Source organism: Amphibalanus amphitrite, unplaced genomic scaffold (assembly GCF_019059575.1).
Source record: "Amphibalanus amphitrite isolate SeventyFive unplaced genomic scaffold, NRLGWU_Aamphi_draft 000852F_arrow, whole genome shotgun sequence".
Lineage (NCBI taxonomy): Eukaryota > Metazoa > Arthropoda > Thecostraca > Balanomorpha > Balanidae > Amphibalanus > Amphibalanus amphitrite.
The window spans coordinates 113,271-139,368 of record NW_024882346.1 but is presented as its reverse complement, the minus strand read 5'-3'; the positions used below and the strand labels follow the sequence as shown (position 1 = coordinate 139,368).

The 26,098-nt window shown below is 50.4% G+C and overlaps 1 protein-coding gene across 1 annotated transcript in view; it reads left to right on the top strand.

Moving 5' to 3' along the window:
- LOC122367121 (patched domain-containing protein 3-like) overlaps positions 1–26,098 on the top strand; it is a 58,839-nt gene that overhangs the window by 28,242 nt on the left and 4,499 nt on the right. The window contains exons 4-7 of the mRNA XM_043339937.1: positions 15,206–15,406; positions 22,481–22,612; positions 24,446–24,592; positions 25,243–25,409. Coding sequence (XP_043195872.1) covers positions 15,206–15,406; positions 22,481–22,612; positions 24,446–24,592; positions 25,243–25,409 — 647 coding nt within the window. The remainder of the gene's footprint in view (positions 1–15,205; positions 15,407–22,480; positions 22,613–24,445; positions 24,593–25,242; positions 25,410–26,098) is intronic.

Genomic DNA, 26,098 nt, shown 5'->3' with positions numbered 1-26,098 from the left:
CCACGACCGCTCAGATAACTTTTGAACCAGTGTGATGGGACGCCGTGCCACGCTAGTTTCATCAAAAGAATTTCATGATTGACGCTGTCGAACGCTTTGCTCAGGTCTATTGCTGTTATTGAAGCAATATGGCCCCTATCGATTTGATCAGTAGTCCAGGCAATGGTCTCGAGGATGGCGTCTTCCGTTGAATGGCCCTTGCGGTAAGCGTACTGGCTGTTACCTAGTAAATCATTTTCTTTGAGATAGTGGGTTAATTGGGTGCACACGACACGCTCAGCGATTTTCGACATGACTGGCAGAAGTGAAATTGGACGATAGTTGCTAGCGCGACTGTGATCACCATTCTTATGTAAAGGAACTACACACGCTATTTTCCACTTTTCTGGAAATATGCCGCTTGATATTGAAGTGTTAATGATATGAAGGAGCAGCGGACCGATCACAGCAAAACAACGACGAATGGCCAGGATGGGGACTCCATCCAGTCCGACAGCTTTCGAATTGCTCATCAGACGCACCGCTGTTGACAGCTCAGGTAGAGTAGCGGGCTGAAGCTCAAAGCTTGTGGCACACACCACAGGGGGACGTATCTGGGGATCGACATACGTGTCATCCTGTCTGCGAGGTAAGAGTTCTGCTGCAATGTTAGAGCCTACATTCGCAAAATACGCATTAAACATGTCGGCCTGTTTTGAATCAAGGTTGCTATCTAGACAGTTGCCGCTCGTGTTTTTTACATACTGATTAAACTTCTTCCAAAAGCCACTGAAGTTCTTGCGCATTAATTCGTTACATAGAAAATCTTTCCGTGCACGTGCTAATTTGCTTTTAACACTGTTGTGAAGTCTTCTGAAAGTCACGTGTCGATCTGCGGTGCGGAGGTTCAGCCAGTCCTTTTTAGCCTGGTCTCGCTTCGTCATCAGGTCACGCAGTTCACTGGAGAGCCATGGACAGCCACGTTTTCTATTTGTGCGTACATTTTCCATGGGACAGTGCCGGTCTATGACCTCGTTCCAGACGCGCATGAATTTTTCAAGCTTGCTATTGACATCAGCGGTCTCTAACATCTCACTCCAGTCCGCTAGCAAAAGATCCAGACAAACTGCGTTCCAGTCCGTTTTGTGCCAACGCCTGGTATGAAGAGTCCTTGATTTTTTCCGCGGTTTGGGTATTTTCACGACACACGTCACCGGCTGATGATCACTGAGTGAGTCGTCTAATACGCTGACAGCTGCATGGAGATCTGGCAGACTGGTTATAATGTGGTCGAGAATTGACGGACGTGGAAACAGATGTGTTGGCTCTTTAACCAGCTGATTGAGGTTGAGCTCAGCCAGAAGCTGCTCATATCTTATTACCCCAGCGCCATCTCTGGTGGATAGATCGATGTTCATGTCCCCGAGCAGGACCACTGGTTGTCCTTTCGATAGTGCTTCCTGTAGTTGAGTTCTGAGGGAGTCCAGGAAGTCTGTAACGGAGCTGTCTGGAGGCCGGTAAATGACGCCAAGAACAAGAGACCGACCGTGACTGGTGACAGACAGCCAGAGTGCGTCGGTTACCGGATCGGTATTATGAATTTTCAAAAGCGAAATTTGTATTGAGTCACGGTAGATGATAGCAACTCCACCTCCTCGTAGCACTGAGCTACCACGCCTGGGCTTGCTTCGGTCAGCCCGGAGGACGGCATAGCCGGGAAAGACTAGAAAGTCCGTTCTTATACTTTCCGTTAAAAATGTTTCTGACAGACATAAAATATCAATCTGTTTTGATTCCAGGAAAGCGTTGATTTGTTCCAATTTCGCAGTCATCGACCGTATGTTCAGATGAGTGATGATCATTTGAGGGCGGGCCGGGACCCCAGCCGTCCGCGTCTGCTCCGTTGACAGCCGTGTTGGACGGCGCAGAGTCCTGTTGTCAGCGGACGGCCGGAGTGGACGCTCTACACGGCGGGGTAGCTCCCCAGCGTCCGGAGCGGTCAGCTGGTCACCGCTCGCTCTCCCCTTGGCGCGGCGGACTCGCCACCCGCCACGGCATCCGCGGTGGGCGGGCCGGCGGGAGCGCGTCCCCGTCGCCCCGGGAGCGCCCGGCATGTTGACTTTAGCCGGGCGACGTCCCCTGACCGTTGGGCCTCCCTCCGGCGGCTCCGGTTGTCATGGTTACCGGTAGGGGAGACGGATTTGAGCTGCTACTCCGCGCGGAAGTATGCGTCGGAAAGAAAGTAGTTCCCAAAAAATTGTGCAGAACTTCCCGTAGAAATGTAGAAAAGCAGTCCTGTTTCACATTTAAGGTTCGACAGTGATTTGCGGCACACGAAGACACTTGGATTTAGTCTATTTCTTGAAGTGGGTTAACCGTTCTGTCAGGGTCTAGCTTGAAACGTCGCAATTCGATGATGCGTATTATTCCTGGAAACTTGCTTATTTCCGGTGCCAGGTAGAACTTACGGCTCTTCTGTTGGTGTCCGGCGATGCGTCTGATGATAATGAGCACGCACACACTGATTTCACGAGGTGTAATGCCTTTTTTTCCGTTAAGAGAGAAGAAAAACAAGGGAGCGGCCGGGGGTCGCCTGTCTAGCGCGCGCGCCCGGCTCAGCAACTCACAAGCCCTGGCGTCCTCACATCCGTGCTCCGGGTCAAACCGAGCCCTCCTGACCCTCCGACTACCTACCCCACATCCCAGACCCGACCCTGGCGTGCCGACAGCACTGAGGACAATCAATGAGGGACAATGCAAGTTTGACGTTCGCTGAAGCTGCGCAGTAAAGTAAGCAAAAACAGAGTCATAAAACAAATGCGTAGTGTAGGTAGGTGATTGCCTTGGTAGGTCCTACCGAAGCACTCCATCGCCGCTCTATCGTTGATGGAATTTTTGCGCTCCTTGGTAAATGCCCCATCCAATCATTCAACCTTCCATTCATTCAATCTGTCTCACTTCATCATGCTCTCAATATGGACCAATTTCACCTTCATTCGAATGAAGATCGCTTCCATCCGCCCCGTGCACGCACGCTGCAAGATCTGCAACGCTCTCCGTCTGCCCATCTATCATAGGTGGCGCTACCTACCCACACCGGGCTCCGTCGCTCCGGCACGTCCTGCTTACAAGCTGCGAGCGACCTCACTCCCGTCGGCTGCTTGTTTACGAAAACTGCCACGTCTGGTGCCGCAGGAGAAAGCAGAGGCTGGGATGACGCGGCAGAGGGAGGAGGAGTCGAGATAGGAGCGTCGCTATCAGGGAGGGAATGACAATGGGAGAGAGGCGGCTTGTAGCGGAAGATCGAGATAGTCAGAAATCGGGAAACAGGAGAGAGAGAGAGAGAGAGAGAGAGAGAGAGAGAGAGAGAGAGAGAGAGAGAGAGAGAGAGAGAGAGAGAGAGAGAGAGAGAGAGAGAGAGAGAGAGAGAGAGAGAGAGAGAGAGAGAGAGAGAGAGAGAGAGAGAGAGAGAGAGAGAGAGAGAGAGAGAGAGAGAGAGAGAGAGAGAGAGAGAGAGAGAGAGAGAGAGAGAGAGAGAGAGAGAGAGAGAGAGAGAGAGAGAGAGAGAGAGAGAGAGAGAGAGAGAGAGAGAGAGAGGAGAGAGAGAGAGAGAGAGAGAGAGAGAGAGAGAGAGAGAGAGAGAGAGAGAGAGAGAGAGAGAGAGAGAGAGAGAGAGAGAGAGAGAGAGAGAGAGAGAGAGAGAGAGAGAGAGAGAGAGAGAGAGAGAGAGAGAGAGAGAGAGAGAGAGAGAGAGAGAGAGAGAGAGAGAGAGAGAGAGAGAGAAGCTAGAGAGGGGGAGTGAGACACTGCGAGGCGAGGAAAGCCGTCGCAACTCACAATAACAGACTACACAAAAGACAAACAATGGCAGCTGACAAAAAAAGCCAGTCCTCGGGCGCCGGATGTGCCGCTCTCAGGACACGCTGTGACACCTGTGACCCGCGTGACAGGTCACGCGGCGAGTCTCCTAATCAGCTGGGAGGTCGTGACCCAGGAGAGCTCCACCTGTCTGTCTCGCGGCTCCTCCATCAGTGTTCGGCCCACTCCCTGATTGGAACCTCGTCACGAACCGTTCACCTGTCACCGTCCGGGGAGCTGGGATCGCAGCCACCGAGATGGAAATGCACCATCATATAATCATGGGCGTCGCCACCACTACGGACACTACGGACAGTGTCCGTACAAGTTTTGGAAGGCCCGAAAACTTGTACGGAATGTCCGTACAAGTTTGGTCGACCACAAATGCAGTCTTCGCACATGTTTGAAGTAGCTTAAAGCTTATCAGACCTCTATTTGTGGTTAAAGTTACGATCCAAGGCCGCCCAAAAGTCAATGTCACGCAAAAGTAGGTATACAGGGTGTAACGAAATTATTCGTACATCTATTTTTTTATTTATTAGAACTCAGCCCGGCCGCGACCGCCAAAGCCGCGCTTTGCCAAGTGGTTAGGAGAGTTGTCAAGATAGCGACAAGGAAACGACAACAATCAATCTGCAGATTAACTTGTATTCTTGGCAAGGCAGATAATAAGAAGGCCCACATCATAACCCACCACTATCCAGTCCACCCTTTAACTTGGTTCTTCTGCCCATCAAACTGAAAAAGACAACGCAATGGACGGGAAAATAGCTAGCTTTGGCCTCACGCCAAGACACATCCACTGCACTGGTCGAAGGAAGACATGAGCGTTTGGTGGAGTGGGCAGCTATTCGCGCTGTATTGTCCTTTGAACCGTCAAAGCGGCCTTGTTGGCTGCCTGCAGTAACTCAAACGTGCCGGCCGTCACCGGCGTCAAACATCCGGCCAAGATCCAGATCTGAAACATGTTCAGCTTATGTGCGATGTTCCAGCTGTGCATTGTGTCACAGAAGACCACCTTCAGTGACGAGTATTACCGAAGCAGCATCCTGGCAAACAAATAATTAATTGGAGCCGCTCAACCGGACGGCACGGGAGGGCTCGATTTCTCAAAGCGCACTGATGTTTGATTCAAGCCACGCTGCCTTCGTGCAGGCTGGAGCGTTACATTAAAGTCCGTATAGGAGAATGAGAAGTGACGCCGAGAGAAGCTCTTATCCTTCTGGACTGACGGGCTACGACTTGGAAATAGTTGTCATCCTGATTTCATAGAGATCTTAACCCGCGCCCCACTGGGGTCTGTGTATAACACGCCCTACTGGGGGGGGGGGGGGGGGGGGCTATTCATAGCCCCCCCTCCTAACTCCGAAACTACTGGGCCGATCGTAAAAATTCAAACGGCGTCTGATAGCCCCGGAAAACTGTCGAGCGAAACTTAATTTCATTGACCTCGAGGTCACCGATGACGTCACAGGTCAGGTCAAAGTAAAAATTATTAGCACTTTGGCTTGTTCACATTTTGGGCTCTGGCCGCCGTCGTACAAGTCAGATCAGGCTCATTTTTGGTTTCCACACTCGTGAACAGATTCTCTAGATACCTTGAGGGTACCAAACTTGTACTTTGATTTTCAGGTCAGGGTCAGGTCATCACAGGTCACGAAAATATTATATCATGCGTCGGTCACGTGACACATGTTTTATGGTCCATTTAGGCCATAGATTTCGAATTTGATGTCGTCTGTGTCATTCGAGGTCATTTTGGGTCGAATTTAGCTTAGTTCAGGTCACTTTCAGGTCAAAAAAGGTCAAATTTTGAAGTTAGAATTTTTCAACAAAAAAGGTGTCTATTGGATGCAGTTTGAGCTCAGGAACACGATGGTGCCATTTATATTGGTGTACGATGTCAAATACGTACTGAAAAATTGATTTGAAAAATTAATAATTGTGAATTTTTTGCAAAAATGCGTATAACTTGGCCATTTTTGAAGATATTTAGCTAAAACTTGCTAGAGTTAGTCATAATCATGCGTTCTGTCACATATATTCCGGTTTTTTTTCGAAAAGTCAAAAACTTTTTGAAAAATAATATAAAAATATAAATTTTGAATATTGTTATATAAAATTTTCAAAATTTTCAAAAATTTTGAAAATCCGAGATAGCAGTTTGATAGCGCGGTCAATTCTGAGTCCTTTCATGCAAAGAAATTGGATCTAGCTTAAAAACTGAGCTCTTGGGAGCGATTGCCGTGGTTCAATGTTTTGCGTCGAAATCGGACGAACATGACGTCACTCTGACGTCATTTCCGGCCGACCTATGGTAGCTACGAAGTTCAAATTTTGACACAAGGTGTCAAATTGATGCAGCCGAAGGTACTGAAAGTTTGGCGTCGATCCGTCAAGCGGTTTGGAAGTTATTGCAGAAAAACGGGAGGGGGGGCTATAAATAGCCCCCCAGTGGGGCGCGGGTTAAGGATTTTTGTCCAGCGGGAGGTGAATAAGGGGACTCCCGTCACCAGGACCGCCCAACTGTATCTGGGCACATGCTAATACGGCGTCTGTCCACATCAAACCTACTGCTTGAAAACCCAGTAGCTGCAATGTTTCAGGCATTTGTAAATATGATCTTATGAAAGCTGGCGATATCTCCATCAAAAGGAAAACCCCAGGCTGTCTTGTTTCTTAATTACAGCGGGAAGAAACGTGACCGGATAATTTCGTTACACCCTGTATCCTTCTATAGGCTATTTTACTGATACGTCAGTCATATTACATTTAATTATGTCACTTTTGTCATCCTGAGGCTCTAAATAAATGCTTAGATCAAAAGGAATGACAAAATCGTGGCCAGTGACTTCAAATACAGCAAATGAGCAGGGGCGTCGCCACGGGTCCCCAACTTGTACGGACACATTCTGTCAGCCGTAATACTCGTCAGATGCGTTAGCCCACGCGGATCCAGGGAGGGTGTTTTTCGTCCTCCCCTTCCCCCCTCCCCCCCCCCCACACACACATCTCGGACGATTAGTTGCGATAGCCCCCCAATGCCTAGTGGTTTCGGGAAAAATACAAACACATTTTTGATACCAACCTACATTAGGTCAAAGGGTTAGCGACATTAGGTCAAAGGTTAGCGACCACGAGCTGCGACTTTTTGCAGATTTCTTCACCAAAAAAGGTCCTAGACCTAAAGCAGTGGTACCAACACATTGGTCATGTCAAGACGCGTCGAATGAGATATAGGTTGTTTGAAAAGGTCAGTTTTATGTTGACCTCATGTGAACTCGAATGGCCTATGGTTGACGTTTACACATGATCAGTCTCATTTGCTGTATTTGAAGTCACTGGCCACGATTTTGTCATTCCTTTTGATCTAAGCATTTATTTAGAGCCTCAGGATGACAAAAGTGACATAATTAAATGTAATATGACTGACGTATCAGTAAAATAGCCTATAGAAGGATACAGGGTGTAACGAAATTATCCGGTCACGTTTCTTCCCGCTGTAATTAAGAAACAAGACAGCCTGGGGTTTTCCTTTTGATGGAGATATCGCCAGCTTTCATAAGATCATATTTACAAATGCCTGAAACATTGCAGCTACTGGGTTTTCAAGCAGTAGGTTTGATGTGGACAGACGCCGTATTAGCATGTGCCCAGATACAGTTGGGCGGTCCTGGTGACGGGAGTCCCCTTATTCACCTCCCGCTGGACAAAAATCCTTAACCCGCGCCCCACTGGGGGGCTATTTATAGCCCCCCCTCCCGTTTTTCTGCAATAACTTCCAAACCGCTTGACGGATCGACGCCAAACTTTCAGTACCTTCGGCTGCATCAATTTGACACCTTGTGTCAAAATTTGAACTTCGTAGCTACCATAGGTCGGCCGGAAATGACGTCAGAGTGACGTCATGTTCGTCCGATTTCGACGCAAAACATTGAACCACGGCAATCGCTCCCAAGAGCTCAGTTTTTAAGCTAGATCCAATTTCTTTGCATGAAAGGACTCAGAATTGACCGCGCTATCAAACTGCTATCTCGGATTTTCAAAATTTTTGAAAATTTTGAAAATTTTATATAACAATATTCAAAATTTATATTTTTATATTATTTTTCAAAAAGTTTTTGACTTTTCGAAAAAACCGGAATATATGTGACAGAACGCATGATTATGACTAACTCTAGCAAGTTTTAGCTAAATATCTTCAAAAATGGCCAAGTTATACGCATTTTTGCAAAAAATTCACAATTATTAATTTTTCAAATCAATTTTTCAGTACGTATTTGACATCGTACACCAATATAAATGGCACCATCGTGTTCCTGAGCTCAAACTGCATCCAATAGACACCTTTTTTGTTGAAAAATTCTAACTTCAAAATTTGACCTTTTTTGACCTGAAAGTGACCTGAACTAAGCTAAATTCGACCCAAAATGACCTCGAATGACACAGACGACATCAAATTCGAAATCTATGGCCTAAATGGACCATAAAACATGTGTCACGTGACCGACGCATGATATAATATTTTCGTGACCTGTGATGACCTGACCCTGACCTGAAAATCAAAGTACAAGTTTGGTACCCTCAAGGTATCTAGAGAATCTGTTCACGAGTGTGGAAACCAAAAATGAGCCTGATCTGACTTGTACGACGGCGGCCAGAGCCCAAAATGTGAACAAGCCAAAGTGCTAATAATTTTTACTTTGACCTGACCTGTGACGTCATCGGTGACCTCGAGGTCAATGAAATTAAGTTTCGCTCGACAGTTTTCCGGGGCTATCAGACGCCGTTTGAATTTTTACGATCGGCCCAGTAGTTTCGGAGTTAGGAGGGGGGGCTATGAATAGCCCCCCCCCCCCCCCCAGTAGGGCGTGTTATACACAGACCCCAGTGGGGCGCGGGTTAAGATCTCTATGAAATCAGGATGACAACTATTTCCAAGTCGTAGCCCGTCAGTCCAGAAGGATAAGAGCTTCTCTCGGCGTCACTTCTCATTCTCCTATACGGACTTTAATGTAACGCTCCAGCCTGCACGAAGGCAGCGTGGCTTGAATCAAACATCAGTGCGCTTTGAGAAATCGAGCCCTCCCGTGCCGTCCGGTTGAGCGGCTCCAATTAATTATTTGTTTGCCAGGATGCTGCTTCGGTAATACTCGTCACTGAAGGTGGTCTTCTGTGACACAATGCACAGCTGGAACATCGCACATAAGCTGAACATGTTTCAGATCTGGATCTTGGCCGGATGTTTGACGCCGGTGACGGCCGGCACGTTTGAGTTACTGCAGGCAGCCAACAAGGCCGCTTTGACGGTTCAAAGGACAATACAGCGCGAATAGCTGCCCACTCCACCAAACGCTCATGTCTTCCTTCGACCAGTGCAGTGGATGTGTCTTGGCGTGAGGCCAAAGCTAGCTATTTTCCCGTCCATTGCGTTGTCTTTTTCAGTTTGATGGGCAGAAGAACCAAGTTAAAGGGTGGACTGGATAGTGGTGGGTTATGATGTGGGCCTTCTTATTATCTGCCTTGCCAAGAATACAAGTTAATCTGCAGATTGATTGTTGTCGTTTCCTTGTCGCTATCTTGACAACTCTCCTAACCACTTGGCAAAGCGCGGCTTTGGCGGTCGCGGCCGGGCTGAGTTCTAATAAATAAAAAAATAGATGTACGAATAATTTCGTTACACCCTGTATACCTACTTTTGCGTGACATTGACTTTTGGGCGGCCTTGGATCGTAACTTTAACCACAAATAGAGGTCTGATAAGCTTTAAGCTACTTCAAACATGTGCGAAGACTGCATTTGTGGTCGACCAAACTTGTACGGACATTCCGTACAAGTTTTCGGGCCTTCCAAAACTTGTACGGACACTGTCCGTAGTGTCCGTAGTGGTGGCGACGCCCATGCAAATGAGACTGATCATGTGTAAACGTCAACCATAGGCCATTCGAGTTCACATGAGGTCAACATAAAACTGACCTTTTCAAACAACCTATATCTCATTCGACGCGTCTTGACATGACCAATGTGTTGGTACCACTGCTTTAGGTCTAGGACCTTTTTTGGTGAAGAAATCTGCAAAAAGTCGCAGCTCGTGGTCGCTAACCTTTGACCTAATGTCGCTAACCCTTTGACCTAATGTAGGTTGGTATCAAAAATGTGTTTGTATTTTTCCCGAAACCACTAGGCATTGGGGGGCTATCGCAACTAATCGTCCGAGATGTGTGTGTGGGGGGGGGGGGGGGAGGGGGGAAGGGGAGGACGAAAAACACCCTCCCTGGATCCGCGTGGGCTAACGCATCTGACGAGTATTACGGCTGACAGAATGTGTCCGTACAAGTTGGGGACCCGTGGCGACGCCCCTGATCATATTCCACTCCCACCGTCTTGTGGTCTGGCAGGTGCGTCGTTTTCATGCAGGCGAGACCAATCAGAGATGCAAATCGCAGCTCCGCAGGTGACAAACTCCCGCGGAGGTTTCCCGGTGTCATGTAACATGCTGGCAGAAGACGGACTCACCACCTTGGTGAGAAGGTCACGTCACACCGCACGTGACGTCTGCAGCTGGCGCCGTCACTTTCCGGTGCCGTCACGCGTGACACATTGCAATGGTTCGCGATGAGGGATGTAAATTCGCGGCGCCTCCGGGGCCGGCTGTCGGTGCGGTCATGTCTGACAGAGGAGACGGGTTCGACCCTGACCGATCTGACCGGACAGCAGGTGTTGAAGCCTGCCGGCAGGCCGGACCAGCCTCGACAGGGACTGCAGATAGCAGGACAGGAAGTGTCCTAGCTCGCCAGGTGCGACCGAATCGAATGGGCTGGCCCGGAAATTAATGTGGTTTGGCTCGGAAATTCATATGGTCTCACTCGGATATCAACTTCGCGAGTCCAGACGAATCCTAAGCCGCTGATGAGTCTCTCAAAGTCAGCAGACTTGGAGATCCTTTCCGCGACATCTCGGCATCGCAAGGAGGCAGATGCTTCCTGCGGACTGTCCAGTCGGCGGCAGGACAGCCCAACGATGCCAAGGCCACTGACGGCACTGCACTGCACCCCTGCACGTGAGAGGGCTGAGAACAAGGGTGTTGTGAACGGTATGCGTGGCGCTCCGTGAGCCTGGTGAATAGGTGCCCGCCGCACTCTGTGCGTTTACGGAATATTTATGAGTCAGAATTTCCGCCGGATCTGGGACCGACGTTCGTTCGCAGCCGCTTTTTCAAAGGGAGGCGTGGCTTGTTGGTAGGGTTGTGTGAACTCTGTTCGCACTTGCTTATTCTGTGGAGTAGCAGTTACGCATACATTAGCATTCTTCTCTTGCGTTTTGATTCGCTTTCTGAGTTAGGCATAAAAGAGCTCGTTGAAATACAAACAACTCAGGTCACTGGCATATGGGCGGATAGCCTTGAATGTCAGCCTTCTTCCGGCTTCCATCTCTCTGTTCCAATGGCTGGCAGCCAGGGTCACGTTTTCAGTGCTCTGTGCACACATCGGTCAGCTCAATGCCCTCTTCGCCAGTGCACGAGCGAGGTGAACATGAATGTGCGTACTGCATGCGTGTGCGAAAAACTAACATCCATCCGGTCACTCAACTTTCTCGCAGCGTGGAATGGGCTCGCCTTAGGCAGCAGGATGATGGCAAAGCACCGGAACGAGCCCCTGCACGGTCATTTTCAGTCCGGAGGGCACGAGTGACATTGAAAGCAAGTGGTCGTTGACGGGTCATCTAACCGTGGCTGCTTCGGTCGGCGGTTGGACGGCGGCTGCCCTTTGCAGAGGGGCCGCAGCCGCGGGGCCACCGCAGGGGCAGGATGTCCCCTTCTCACTCGCCCCTCCGGCCTCGGAAAGCCCGCGCAGTGCGCAGTGCCACTAAGTGGTAGCCACTGCGCATCTCGGTTATGACGTATGCTGACCAGAACTTTGTAGTAGGTGTTTGCTCTTGCTTAGGCCTTGAGCCAATGCAGCAATGGAAAACGGTATGCTTGCACGGTCATCAGTCTTCTGAGTAACTGTTCAATATTGCCATCGGGCATCGTTATATACGGGTACTGCCAATTAATCAAACCCTCTTCTTGAGCATTCTGTGGTCATTGACCGGCGCGCCGTGTACCCTCCGGTCCCACTTACGGACACATAATCCCCCCGTATCGGACACATACGGACCCGGTAACCACTGTTCCCTTGATGAGAGCCGTCCATGTGATCTGTGGCCCACGCCGGCGGTCACGGTCGCCCCGAGCGCTCCTGCATGAAATGAAGGATTATTACCGAGTGAAGTCGGCCGCAAGAGACTACCCGGAACACTGAACCCTATGCTCCGGCAGCGCTGGATGGAGATGTCAATGGAAATTAGGTGAGGGGATAGCGGCAGTCAGGAATAAAGATTCATGATTGCCGCTGTAATAGGCGCACATACATGATAAAACTAGGATTTTACCGTTTCATCTGCACGTGATCCAAATCGATTTTCTCGGGTCGCCGGCGAACAATTTGTCATCGCTGTCACCAAGCGACCCGGGTCAAAGCAACATGCGAGGTCGGGTCAAAGCACTTTCTCATTTCACCAGACACCGTCCAACCTGTCTGACATGGTGGGTTCATGTGCCGAAATGCAGCACGTCTTGTGAAACGCGGCGCCGTCTGCCGGACGAAACTGCCTTCCAGGAGCGCCTCAGTCTACCCAGGCCGGTTACCTACTATCAGGTCGGATTAGGGCCGCTTTATGCGTCTGGCTATGACCGGAGGCAGATGGTTTCTATTTGAAGGCTGTCTGGCTGTATAGCGGCTACATGATTCATAATCAGGTCGCGATACCTCATATCCGAGTTTATTGCCACGTACTATATATCCCCGTAAAGTAGCTCAGCCTGAATAGTTCAGACTAATGAACTGCTCCGGTTAACTTTGAATATTAAACTTTTCTCGGACTTCTACGTGGGAAAGTCGAGGAGGAATATCATAAGGCTATCAATTTTGGTATTATAGCTACCGGTTCTTACAAGGGAGTCCATTTTGGTGCAGACAATATCGTCGATCACGTAAACGAAACACTAGTGAGCCTTCCTGCGCAGCTTATCGCAGACACTGTACTTGCAATCGATCGCAACTCCTTATGTAACTCAGCAATTAAACAAATATACGATAAAGCAGCCTGCGATTTGTCTTTACGATTCCACGTAACACTGGAATGTTGACAGCAGTGCTTTATCCAGAATTTGACCAGGGTGTGGTATAGATGGGAACGATTACTAGCAGCTTTGCCTATTTATAGGTCGGGGTATGAAAAGAGATACGCAATAGGAAATTTGATATCGCCAATCACATTTACCTTGTAATTGATGCTGAAGTTAAATGTGTGCTAGACCATATATTTGCATACGTGTTGCAGATGTCATGGGTTTAGAGTTTAGACCTTCTCCTTACTAGTTTTGTTTTATTTTATCGTCTCTTTTTATGCGAAATTTGTCAAATATCTCTTAATGCCTGGCAGAACAGACGCTCATGCTTCATCGGCTGTGAATTATTCGCCCTCATCACTGGTGGTACACTTAAGCATTCGCATACTTTATTTTTATGGACAGCATTAGCCATACTCTGGTCCACTTTATTCCATGCGCGCTCTTCTCCACTTCCCTGTGATGTGGCACGTTTCAGCAGTCTATTTCAGCGCTCGCCTACCTGTGACCCCTCTGGCAACTTTCCTGATAATTCATCCCATCTCCCAGACGAGCAGTCTACTGCCCACTCCCCTTCGGCGAAATGATGAACTGACGGCTCATAAATTGAGGCGTTTAGGAGGTGCGTGGAATTATAACCAACGCATTGTACTTTTAATGTGCGTCGACCGCTCCTCACGCCATAAATTCCGATTGGAGGCACGCACATGCGTGAGCGCCGGGCGGCTCGGCCCGGGGGAGCGCCCGAGGCGCTGTCTGGCCAGCCCGGGGAGGCGGCGGGTCGTCGACCCTAGACCACCTCGTCGGCCGTCCGTCGCACCCCGGCCATGACAGGCGCACTGGGGCGAGCGGCGAGCGCCATTGATGCGGCAGGGCCGGCCTTCGAGGCGTCGTCCCATGGCGCCCCCGTCTCTCCCCCGCCGCCTGAGCTCCTCCCCGCCTCGCGGGGTGCCAGCCGAGACCATGCTGCACAGACGCGGAGTCACTCCGTCTGGAACGCTGCAGCACCATCTCCAACCACGTCACTAACCGGCGCCGAGACCCTCCGCTTACTACGAACTCCTGACGAGTTTGCGACCAATGACCGAGCGTGTCACGACTCGGAAAGCTGAGTCACTCTCCACCGCCGCCCCCGAAGCTGCTCCTCGGCTCAGACACGCGTCATCTCCGGAATCGGAGCACCTGGGACTGAACCTGCTGTCCTTGGCCGAGCAATGAGAGACCGCGGGCAGCGCGGCCACTGCAGTGCTGCCCAGCGACAGGGGTGACCGGCCTTGTCTGGAATTACCCTGTGCCGTACAGCGCAGTGTTTTGCCGCCGCCTGTCTGGCAGGGATTATCTGTCCATCAGTCGGCGGTCTTGTGGTAGGACAGAGCCTCCCACAACAACGCGGCCTGGTAAAGGCGCAATCACGCGTGTGCCTGTCTTACTGAGACAGACAGGCCGCCATAGAACGGTACAGATGTGGTGAGGGTACAGAAAATGGGCGCATTTGTGGAGTGGAGAGGAGCCTGTCGCGACGCAACACCCTCAGACAATGTGATCAATGGGTTCGTTTGTCCATTGTCCACTGTCGAATTCGAAAGAAAAATTGCGAGAGAGCGTCTTCGACACGAGCACAACTATTTTCAACCTTACATTATCCACGATAATACGAAAAATACGAAAAAGGCACCCTGGCGCAGGGACATAAATCGCAAGGATTAGATTACTTGTCAGCTGGCTAGCGTATAAAGAAGTAAATTCCAATGTTTTGCAGCATTAGTTACGGATAGGTAGGTATTTTGTGCGCGCAGGATGACTGTTGAGTTTCGCGTTATGTAATGTGTTAGCGAATATCTCCCCTGCCTGTACCTATTAGCTCATACGTTGCGAAACAAACAAGGGTAATTATACTGAAAACCAGTCGGACTAGCTATTTTCTGTCTGCTGATTGCAAAATGATGCGTAATAAGAGATTGTATGTAGAGTGCTTCTGCACCGAAAACACCAAAAATAAGCATTGTTACGTAACAACGCAACATCCGAGTTCTTTTTATGTTGAACTCGTTTTTGAGCCACGGGCGAGCAGCATAACAACAGCTTCGGTATTCGTTTACCCCAGCGCATTTTCTTGCAAATGCAGACATCGTACAAAATACTTATTTTATTTAAAACCAACCATATCTAACCACCTCTCCACCTCTCGCCTGGCAGGTATCGGCATTGACGACACGTTCGTGATGCTGGCGGCGTGGCGCCGGACGCGTCTGCAGGACCCGGTGCCGGTCAGGCTGTCGCACGCCTACGAGGAGGCGGCTGTCTCCATCACCATCACCTCCCTGACCGACATGTTCTCCTTCTGGGTGGGCGCCGTCACGCCCTTCCCCAGCGTGCAGATCTTCTGCGTCTACACCGGTGAGTACCTATATGACATTCTGTCGGCTGTTTGCTAGTCTATGTCCATATTTACATCCATTTTTCTGTCCATTTTCTTTTTTAGTATTTCTTTTTGATCTCTTTCTTTTCATCTCTTTCCTTTTCAGTAGTCTCTCTTCTACTTTTCTTTTTACCTCTTGCTCCGTTTATATTCTTCTCCACCTTTCAACACACTGCTTACCGGCAGACATCCAAAATTAGACGTCACTTAGCGGTCACAGTTTTCACGCAACCGCAGCCTAAGAACAAGCCTTCACCAACTTCGTTGGTGAAGTTACTCGCCCTTGCAGTTTCGACACGGCCTGTCGATAGTAGACGGGTAGGTGCGTGTTATCGTAACCAGTGAGGTGAGCCCCAAACTGCCGGCTGACTGCAGTGACTGCTGAGTTGCGGAGTTGTTTGTGCTCTGCCTCGTGTAGAAAGTCGTCATTTTCCGTTTGAAGTGGTGCTGAGTGTCTGTTGTGCGGCGTGTGTGTACGAGGCAGTGTGATTTAGGACGCTCAGCCAGGAAGGATGAAGATGAGCTGACGATATTCGTAACCAGTGGTGTATAACATTACGTTGAATAATTTTCCCATCAGTTGAATTATCCTCTAGTTGTACTGCTGGTTTTTTCCCTGGGTAAATTCAGCATAAAATAAAAACATTTTACTCTTGGGCAGCCTCTCAATTGCTTACATACCATATCATCAATTGACTACACACCCAAATTTGCTCTAAAAAGTTTCCTAGACTCGCCTAACGCCTTAGTGTGAGTGATTACGTCACCGTGAAGGACCTAATTACGCAGCAAACCGATCTGCATTGCCACGACCTTGCAAGTTGCAACCGCCAACCTTAGATTGCAAGCTCTGCGCGGCACCTGCGAAACCACTTCCTGGAGTCACCCTGTTGCGTCTCTTACGTGTCTGACGCGTCTAGTTCGGTTGGGTGGCTCTCATACGCACATTTCCGCAGGCGGGACGTAGACGTTTCCGCTCTCGGACATACTACCATTCGCGATATCTACATAGATTGAAGACGCAGTCTGATCGCTCGCATATCCTTCGCGATACTCAGACTGCACCCACGGCGCAGTCTGGCCTGCACCCGGACATACCAAAGTGGTGCTCAGACAGACTGCACCCCCAGGCGCGCGCCATGCTCCTCCCTCCCCCAGTGATAGTTATACGTGAAATCGGAGTTTGCTATAGCCGATGTGGGTTCAAGGAGAAACGTTGAGGTGAATCGTGGATATAGGTACGGATGCTAATTAGATTCTGCGATGCTTCTTAGTTCTTTGAATGGCAGAACCGTAGCCATCGGTCATTCGGATCTGGAGTCTACATACATCAGTGACTGCAAGAAACTTGCTGAACTTTTCTAACAATGCTTCCCGTTGTTTGTTGCATCTGCATCTGGAAGATTTATTAGCAAGTATTCAATGTGCTGCATTGATGTCGTTCTTTACGGCAGTTAACAGGGGACTAACAACAGTCCCACACTTCCTTACATAGGTGCAAATGGATTCGGTATTCTGCTTCGGCAACAGTAGTCAAACCAGCCACTTTCGCCATTCTGTTTAAGCATATATAATTCATGAGCTTCCCTCTCTTCCGTCTGAGCAGCTTGCTGTATATCATTGTTACGTTGGGCATTGCACTTAAAATGCGTCTGTCCTTGAGGATGTCAGACTAATTTACATATGTGTGTCATGGCCTATAGCGCCGGCTGCGCGGCTGGTCAGTTCGAATCGCATGGCTAGCGGTCGAATCAGTATCCTGTCCGTCAACGCTCCGTCAACGCTCATTTACACATGCATTGCACGCCATTTCCTATGCCTGTGCAAAGTTTACTTTTTGTCTATGGCTTTCTGACCTCGTATGACCCCGTATCCGTTTATTTGACCCGACTAACCACGTCTGACCCCGTCTCACTCCATCTGACCCTGTCTCACCCCATCTGACCCCGTCTAGCCTTGTCTGACCCCGTCTGACCCTGACCGATTACGTCTGGCTCCCACAGCGTCGATTTATATTCTGCCCTGTCTGCAGGATTTGGCACTGTCTGTGCATGCTCTGCGGGTGTGTTGACCCTCGTGTCTGATTGTCTGGGCAGCAGCCGATGCGGCTGTCCGCTGCAGAATCGTGTCTGTCTGACTGCAAAGAGACATTTGTGACCTCTGCACCGATGTGGCGGCTTCCTGCGGTGTCGGGTGCTGGACCCAGCAGGGGGTAAATGGGCGCATTACGGCCATCCGGCCTCCCGGGGAGCGGTAGGCATGTGGAGCTCTCGGTGCGAAGGAACAGAGAGTTTCAGACCTCTTGGTGCGAAGGAACGAAGCGTTTCAGACTTTTTGTAGCGAAGAAACTGAGAGTTTCATAAGAGCCTCAGTCATTCCGTTCCGTCCGTAGCTCTGGGCTCATTTGGTGTCGGATTCCATGCTTGCACTTAAAACGGTTTCGATTGACTTCGAACTAATTTTACGTTACTTAGTTTGAAACCTCAAAGTTAATTGAAGGACTGTTTCATTACCAGGTCAATATTCTATCGACACATTTTGATATGTTTTGCTTCGGAACCAGTTTAAAAGCTTTAGATGACCTGCTTTAGAAGATCGTATCTCCCGCACTACATCAACCAGGCATGGGCAGCTTCCCGTCCCATTATCAGAACCATTTCTGGTCGTCCTTCTCAGTGACAACCGTGATTTGTTACGTTAGATAGCCAAATCGTGGAGCGTTCCTGAGCATCAGTGATATCTATACGGTGATGCCGATAACGCATGTACACAGCTGACTTTTTAGCACATGGGAGGCAAGTGCTGCAGGTGTTAATCCCTCTTTGCGAGCATGAAATCTTTCCTTTAATGGCACCGATGGCGTCTGTGTAACGTAGTGAATGACGTAAGTGTTCCTGCCGTCTATGATGTCACTTGAACGAAATACCATCTGGTACCATATGTCACAACCGGGTTACTGTCATCACACGCTAGAGCAAGATCCAAAACCAATCAACCTTCGGCAAAATGAAGGTAATGGTGATACATTTCTCCGTCGGTTTCTTCAAAAAGGATCACCCCAAATATCTCCTTGCTCTTCTATTGCGCTGCTCAAAGCCCATTCATCAACCGGGCAGTAAAACGGTATAGAGCAGAGTGCAGTCCGCCTATGAGGTCTGTGAGCCTGCAGAGGGCATTTCCAAGGGCAGTAGCGGTCAGTCGCCCGTGCTGAGCTGGCTCCCTCCCCCGCCGTGACCAGCACTGAGGGTCTCCTTCCCACCACCCCGTGCTGGTCGCAGAGGGCATGGCGGTGCCGGGGGCGATCAGCGATGTTTGAGCAGATGACGAGTGGTGCTCGGCTGCATATGCAGCCGTTTGAGATCCGTGAGCGGCGGGAAAACCGACTTTTTGCTCTCCTGACGTCACAAAACCGCTTTGTTTTCGACGAATACGCGTCGTGCTAGCCTGGAAACAGGGAGGATCATCCGAGTAGCGCGCCGATATGTTGTGTCATCGCTGCTGAAGTGGCGTTAAGCGTTTGTTTTGAGGTGCGCCCAGCGCTGGAGGACCCTTTCCTTCATCCGGATTCATCCGGCACGCCTCCTGCGTCAATCCTCTCCATTTATTGTGTACGAGCCGCGCGCTGTTTCGTCATCGTCTGACTGACATTAAACAGAAAAGCCTTGAATCCAACTCGACAACAATACTGTCATCATACTGTAGGCAATGACCTCTGAAAGCCAGATGGGGCTGAGACGTAGCGTTTCGTCTTTCCTGTATCCTTCACCTCAGCAATGCAGGGTTCAACCTCCTTCCCTCCCCATCCTACCCCGTCCCTCTGAGCCTGGTCGGCAGGAGTCCGGAGTTCCCGCGATGGGTCCAGAGAACGGCCCGGTGGGCTGTTTTCGTCTCTAAACCGCTTCGTGAGCCAATCTGGCTGTCACGGCTAGCGCAGAATCATGCAAGCGAGGATGTTAGTCGGACGTCGCTCTGTTAGGATTTGGCTCCCTGTCTGCCACCGGGTCAAGGAAGGAACATTGCCCCCAACGTAACCCGTCTTCGGAGCTTAGACCGACTAAGCCAGAGCACTGATCTTCGTAAATCCATCAGCCGAGACTGTGTTTCTGAGTGGCATTGCTGCTTTCCGGCTTTTCGTACCGGTACGAGGAGCTGCGTTGTCCGATGATGTACTCGTAATTGCACGACGTAGGTACCTACGTGCACGAAGCGAGCAAGGAATCCAGTATGCGGCGGTTTTTTTTTACGTTAAACCGCTACCAAACGCCGTAGTATCGTCTTCGTATCTTTTTTGGTCGAAAGCTTACGCAACAGCGCTGCTTAAACATAATTTGGGTTTTGTTTACCGCCGTTTCTTGCTTCGATCGACGCTTCACGACTTACTGCTTTGATGAAAAAAGTTCTTTTGTCGGCCCATGATACCTAAATTCAGTCTCGAGCTATCCTGAAAATTCTCGCATATCATCGCTAACTGTTACAATGCTCTGGCCACCCTGCTTCCACGTTCCATAGCTCGTCACTCCCTCAGAATGAAGTCCTGCATGTCCGCCACTAGGAGGGCGATCATGCCACCGGGGCTGAGGTCTGCCACGCTTGACCGAGCACCGGTCGGCCCTTGCGACGTGTCTGCCCTTGACTGGGCTGTCCATCGCTCGTCCGAGCACTCGGCCACAGACAGTGGGGTGGGGCAGCACTTCTGCACGAAATTGCCCGGCCGTCTGACCCCACCCCTCCCGGGTACCCCTCCCCGGACCCCCTCCATTCCCAGGCCTGTCTGAAGGTCAAGGTCACTTGAGATCGAGTCCAACCGCCGTGGGATTGCGTAAGAGGGCGTTCGATTTAGCTCGCGCAGCTTGGGGCACTACAGTTCAGGCCAGCGCTCGGGTCCCCATGAATGAATGGCAGGCGGGTCATGACCCCTGGGGGTGGCCCGCTTACTAACGGGAGGGGCCGGGTCAGCGCGAGGTCAGCACGGGGTCAGATTGGGGTCATTGCAGCGCGCCTGGCAACGGGGAGGGAGCGCCAGGAGCGAGTACAGGACTGGCTTAGGGAGACAAACGCAGGAGGCCGCGGGAAGGGGCAGGGTGTAACCGAGACATTTCATAGATTGGGCTACCTGGATGGATGAACCCACATGGCATGGTTGAACCTGAATGCCTACATGGTTGATTGGTATTAGCCGTTTTCACGACGGCCTATCCGGCGAATGCACCTGCTTTGACCAAATCTGCACCTAATTTCTTTTACAGCAAATATCTTCATTTTATGAATTCATTTCAGTGTTTTAATCGATGATGCTCTCTGATAATATGACAAAGCAGGCATATAAGCAATTAGTGCACCCCTAGCTGATAGCTGCTAAGAGACACACTGAACCCGATTGGACCAAATCTGCACTAATCTGTACCAGATGTGCACCAAATGTGTACCAGATGGCCGTCGTAAAAACGGCTATTGTCTAGGTCACGGCCGATTTGTGGGAGAGTATCTATTTTAAAAGAGAAATTCGTCCGCACCGCAAGGAATGGCTAGAAATGTTTCAGGTTCAGTTCCCACTGCTAAAGACGCCTTTTATGACAGGGTGCGGTGGCGACCCAACATTGCAGACAATCATGTCGCCATGTGGCATGCTAGTTGTGAGAGGTTGTTATAAAGTTTTTCAGCCTATTGGGACCGGACAGCAGACAATTAATTCGTTTCGGATTAATGGACAGTTGGCGCTAGACGACGAAAGTAGACGGAGACGGTGAACAGTAAACGATCAACTGATAACACAAAAAAAGTAGTCAAAGGACACCGGGACTGAATGACCAAACACTAAGCATTCGGCCGTGGACGTCAAACAGCTGAGAGATAAAGGCGACCAGGAGCCAAATTACAGTTACATCAATCCTTGGAAAACCTTCACCCCCCTCCCCCACCAGTCCGCCTGACCTCACCGGCGGCGCTCAGACCAGTTCTCGGACCAAACTGACGGTCCTGTCCCTGACCAGACCACCGGCGGACGGACCTGACGGATGGCCGGTCTAGTGCGACAGCTGGCTCTGGAATCGAAACGACCGCGATCGCAGTGTGGCCATGACGGTGGTCCCCGCGCACACTCTCTAGAATTGATAGGCGACAGAACACGAGCCCAAGTTGCAGCGCGGTCCTCCGGTGGCCAGAAGCCTGATGAATGGCTACATTAGTGACGGTCATTATGTGTGTATTCTCGCCTGTGGAGTGTCTTATTAGGCGCAGCTGTCCGAAGAAGTGGCGTTCGAGGTAACACCGCCGGCGCTTGCACCACATGGGTGGCGAAACTGAGAAGGGAGGTCTGTGCTGTGGACAGGCGTTCACTGACCATATGTCGGCCGTGTGAGGGCCGTGGACAGCCGTGGACAGACGCGTGGACACCCGTGGATCACCGAGTAACGCAATGACGCTCTGGGACACGGCTTCTTTGCCCGTCGCTTGCCGCTCAGACTCAGACTGTCATATCCTCTCCGGTCTCTGATGTCACATTCAATGCTCGCCGTCGCTCAAGGGCGATCGATACTGTGGCTTGACACGATGCCGTGGGGTACATACGGCTGTCAACAGGCCTTCGAACCCTCAGGGATCGCTGCTACGGCAGGACGAACGCTGGTCGTTCCGACGTGTTTGTCTGCACGAAGAAGCCCGCCCGGGTGTGCTTAATAAATTATGAACAGCTGTTCGTACGTTGCACGCCGTTGCAGTATTGATTTCCAGTTGACGTCATAGCCCATTAGCGGGAACTCTCATATATGCAGGCATTTTGTTGTCAATAAAACACGCCTTGGCAATCCTTTGATATTTTAGGCTACCGTTAAAAGCCAGCTTGTAGTAAATGCGACTGCCAACTTGCCAGCAAAACTCAATTTGGATAACATTGCTGCGAAGTCCCGGCCGGCCAAATAAGTCCGTGGCAAGAAATCCTCATGCATCACCTTACGAATATCCGGACGTTTTGACCCATCATAACGTCAATAAATTACGAAATCGTCTGTTAAACACCTCAGGTAACCATGGCAACCCCCTCTGTTCCGTTACAGGCATGTCAGTGGTGTTCACCTACCTGTGGCACGTGACGTTCTTCGGCGGCTGTATGGCCGTGTTCGGCTATCTGGAGGAACAGGGTCGTCATGGAGTGACCTGTCGTCCCGTGCTGCCCGTCTCCCAGTCAGGTGAGGGTCCAAGGGACACGGGGATGGTGATGGGGACGGGGCAGGGCGAAGAAGGGAAGGGAGGGACCACCGAGACAGGCAAAAGGCAGGGATATGTCGCAACGGGACGGGCTAGATAGTTTGGGACGGGTATGATAGTTATGCCCGCTTTTTACCTCGAGAATTATGTTGCATTTTCATATCATTTGAGTTTTGATTCCTCTGCTTTTTCTATTCTTTTTCCCCGAAGCATGCATGTGTTCTACCCGTCATCCTCCAATGTACAGAGCTCTCTCATTCTCCGTGACCCTCCTTCTACTCGGCTTACCTGACTCGAGTTTTTGCCGTCACGATGTTGGCTATACAATAAAGAGCCATTAAGCTGTTGTGGGATTATGTTCATCTCGCAATAGATGGACGATGGAGGCTGGCGAAAAGCTTACATCGTTTTCCATGTTCGTCCTCCCCAGCCCCACCATTATGCCACTTACCCGCACCCACTGTCAAATATAAATCTATGCAAAGTGAGCGCTGTGATACATCAGCATCATTTAGCTGCAGCTTCTCCCGTCAGGACGTGCAAAGCACAAAGGGATCCCTTCATATGATGGACTGCCCCTCCGAACATACCCACTCGTGTAATTGTTCACAGAATAATGGCGAGACACCTTCCACATAATTAAGTACCACCTTTAAATAACGAATTGATACCGAAGCCTACGCATATTAAGAAATGAGGGCCTTGATGTGCGTACGGGCGACTGCCAAAGACCACCCTGTACAAGTGGTTATAAATTCCGGTAGGTATGATGTTCCCCTCTCATCCCCCGAGGCAGTGCCTATCCGACGAGATCGTACATTGGTAAAGATCCTTGAGCTATCTCTTCGTACAGGAAGTCGGGTAATGATCCATTTCTATTCAGTTCGAGCAAGTTCCGGAAACCATTCATTTAATTCATTATGCACATGCAATTCGAGCAATTGTTTCGTAATAGGATGAACGTTAAGCGTTTGGAAGAAACGAAAGAGCTGTCGATTCCTGGCACTACCTACACTTTCTAACCATATCTCCGCTAATTATCCCTTACGGCCTTTTGCATACACCCTTAGAAGATCATACGCTCATAAGAACCACTTAAGTACTTCATTCATCCAAACTCCTACTCTCAGCCTCGTTTCCGGGATATTTCACACACGCCCTTGCTCGATTCCTGTACTCCATGCACCCGTTTCTTGATCGGCATTCCCGCAGCGTCGTCTGCTCGCACGTAAACGAGCTACCATCGGGCACGGAGGGGCGATTCGGCTGATAGGTGTCTGGTGGCGGCCCGGTGACCCGGCTCGCCGACCCTGGCCCGTGGCAGTCGAGGTCACGGGCGCTGCGCCGCTGCACTGTGGCCGGCCGACCGAGCGCCGGTTCTTGCAGCTGTGAGCGCAAAAACTGGCACCCGGGACGTCCGGCCGCGTCACCGAGAGACCTTAGTGTCGCCGCGATCCTGGCACGTGCCGATGAGCCCGGTGTCCGGGTGGGTGGATTGGGTCACCTGGCCAGCCGGGTGCCAATGGGATGGTAATGGTACCAATGTACCAATGGAAAGTTGTGCAGGCGTTTTGCATGGACTGCTCGACCATGTTCATTCGCCTGTGTGGGTGCACCGTTGTGGTCGATGTTGTGCAACGGGGCGGAGAATACGAGCATAGCGACTGGCTCAGACAGGTTAATTGAATTCCTGTCTTCCCGCCTGTTGACTCGGGAAGGCAATACACTGACGGTACGTTGTAGTCACGTATTTCTCGACCTGTGACCTGTCCTTGTATGTCGCAATTAACAGTCTACATTTATCCGATTTACAGAGGACAGAGGGTGCTGGTATCAGCTCTGCTGCTCCGGAGGAATCTCCAAGTCAGACCCATGGAACGAGAAGGACAATAAGGATCACATCATCATGGTCTTCTTCCGGGACGGCGTGGCTCAACTCCTCAATATCCCGGCCATCAAAGGTACGCGTCCTAACTGGCTTACCAAAAGGATCATGATCACTTCACACATGCATATGTTCAGCCAAGTACAGTGAAGAGCAATATTATTGCTGAAAATTGATCGAAGAAATTAAAACACAGCGCTCGTCCTCAGTAAATGTCATTTTTGTTTGATGCACGAGGGCCGAGGCTTCCGATCATCTTAGAATAAACCGACGAGTTCCGAAAAATATAGGCTCAAAACGTCTCCGATGACCTTGTCTATCGGTATATAGTGGCTACAGGTGTTTCAGTAAGCACATCTGAATTTAAAATCACCTGAATACACGAAAAATATCTTACAAGTCCTCTGACGTGCCATCAATGCAACACCTGTAGATCTGGTTTCCTTTGCATACAAAATAACGGAATGCATTTGCTGGATGCACTCGTGACACAAACTTGTGAAAGCTTCCGACTGGTTGCCGTAAATATTTTATTTTATTTTTAAATTATCCAAACAGCCGCTCTTGATTCAATGTTTCCACAGCCAATCCCCCAACCCAGTGGCTGTATTTATCACCGTTATAAATCGACCTATGCACGTCAGCATCTTCCAAGCTTCTTTGACCGATTCCCTGCACTTCACTTCATCCGGCCGTTGCCGTCACTGACCCTGCCGTCCCCCACAGCGTTCGTCATCATGGTGTTCCTGGTGTACCTCGGTGTGGCCATCTGGGGCTGCACCATGGTCAGAGAGGGTCTGGAGCGACGCAGACTCTCCAAGGACGACTCCTACTCGGTCCAGTTCTACGACGTCGAGGACTTGTACTTCCGAGAGCATCCGTACAGAGTCCAGGTGAGTAGGTGCCGTAGTTTGAGCCCATCTCACTCCATCAGTGGTGGTGGATAACCTATCGTGCTGCCGGTCCCTCGAGCACTGTTTGAAGTCTGTTGAAGACAACAAATCGGATGAAGTACCCTAGCAACCTAGCGTCGTGTGGTGTAAAGAAAACTGCCTCATCTATCAGTCAATAGTCCACTTACAAAGCTGTCATGTAGACTGCTCACGCCGTCGTTTGAACCCAGCTGGCTCGACTGTCACAGTACCGATCAATATACGCACGGTGGCACTCCCTGGACACACCTGCCATTCAAACAGCCAGGTGCGCCGTCCAGGGACTGTCTGCGCCATTAACGCTCCTCCGAGCCCCGGGGCATAGCGACGGCCTGTCAGCGGACTGGAAAATCCCGCCTGTGACCGAGCCCTAAGCGTATGCAGTTGCTGTCATGATAGCGGTAGAGTGCGGTGAAGGGGAGGGGTATGATGACCGCACCGGCGACGTTCAACGAGGGGCGTCATTGATGACACTGGCCGGCCAGACGGGTCATGCAGCTCACGTTGTACCCCGCCACGCCACCGTCTGCACGGGTGGTGTGTCTGGGTCATCCTTGTCGGCGCGGATGTAGGCATCCATAGCTGTCAGCTCTGAGGGCGCGGCTCGTAACGTTCCGACGCGCTAATGCGTGAAAATGGCTGGGGTTTAA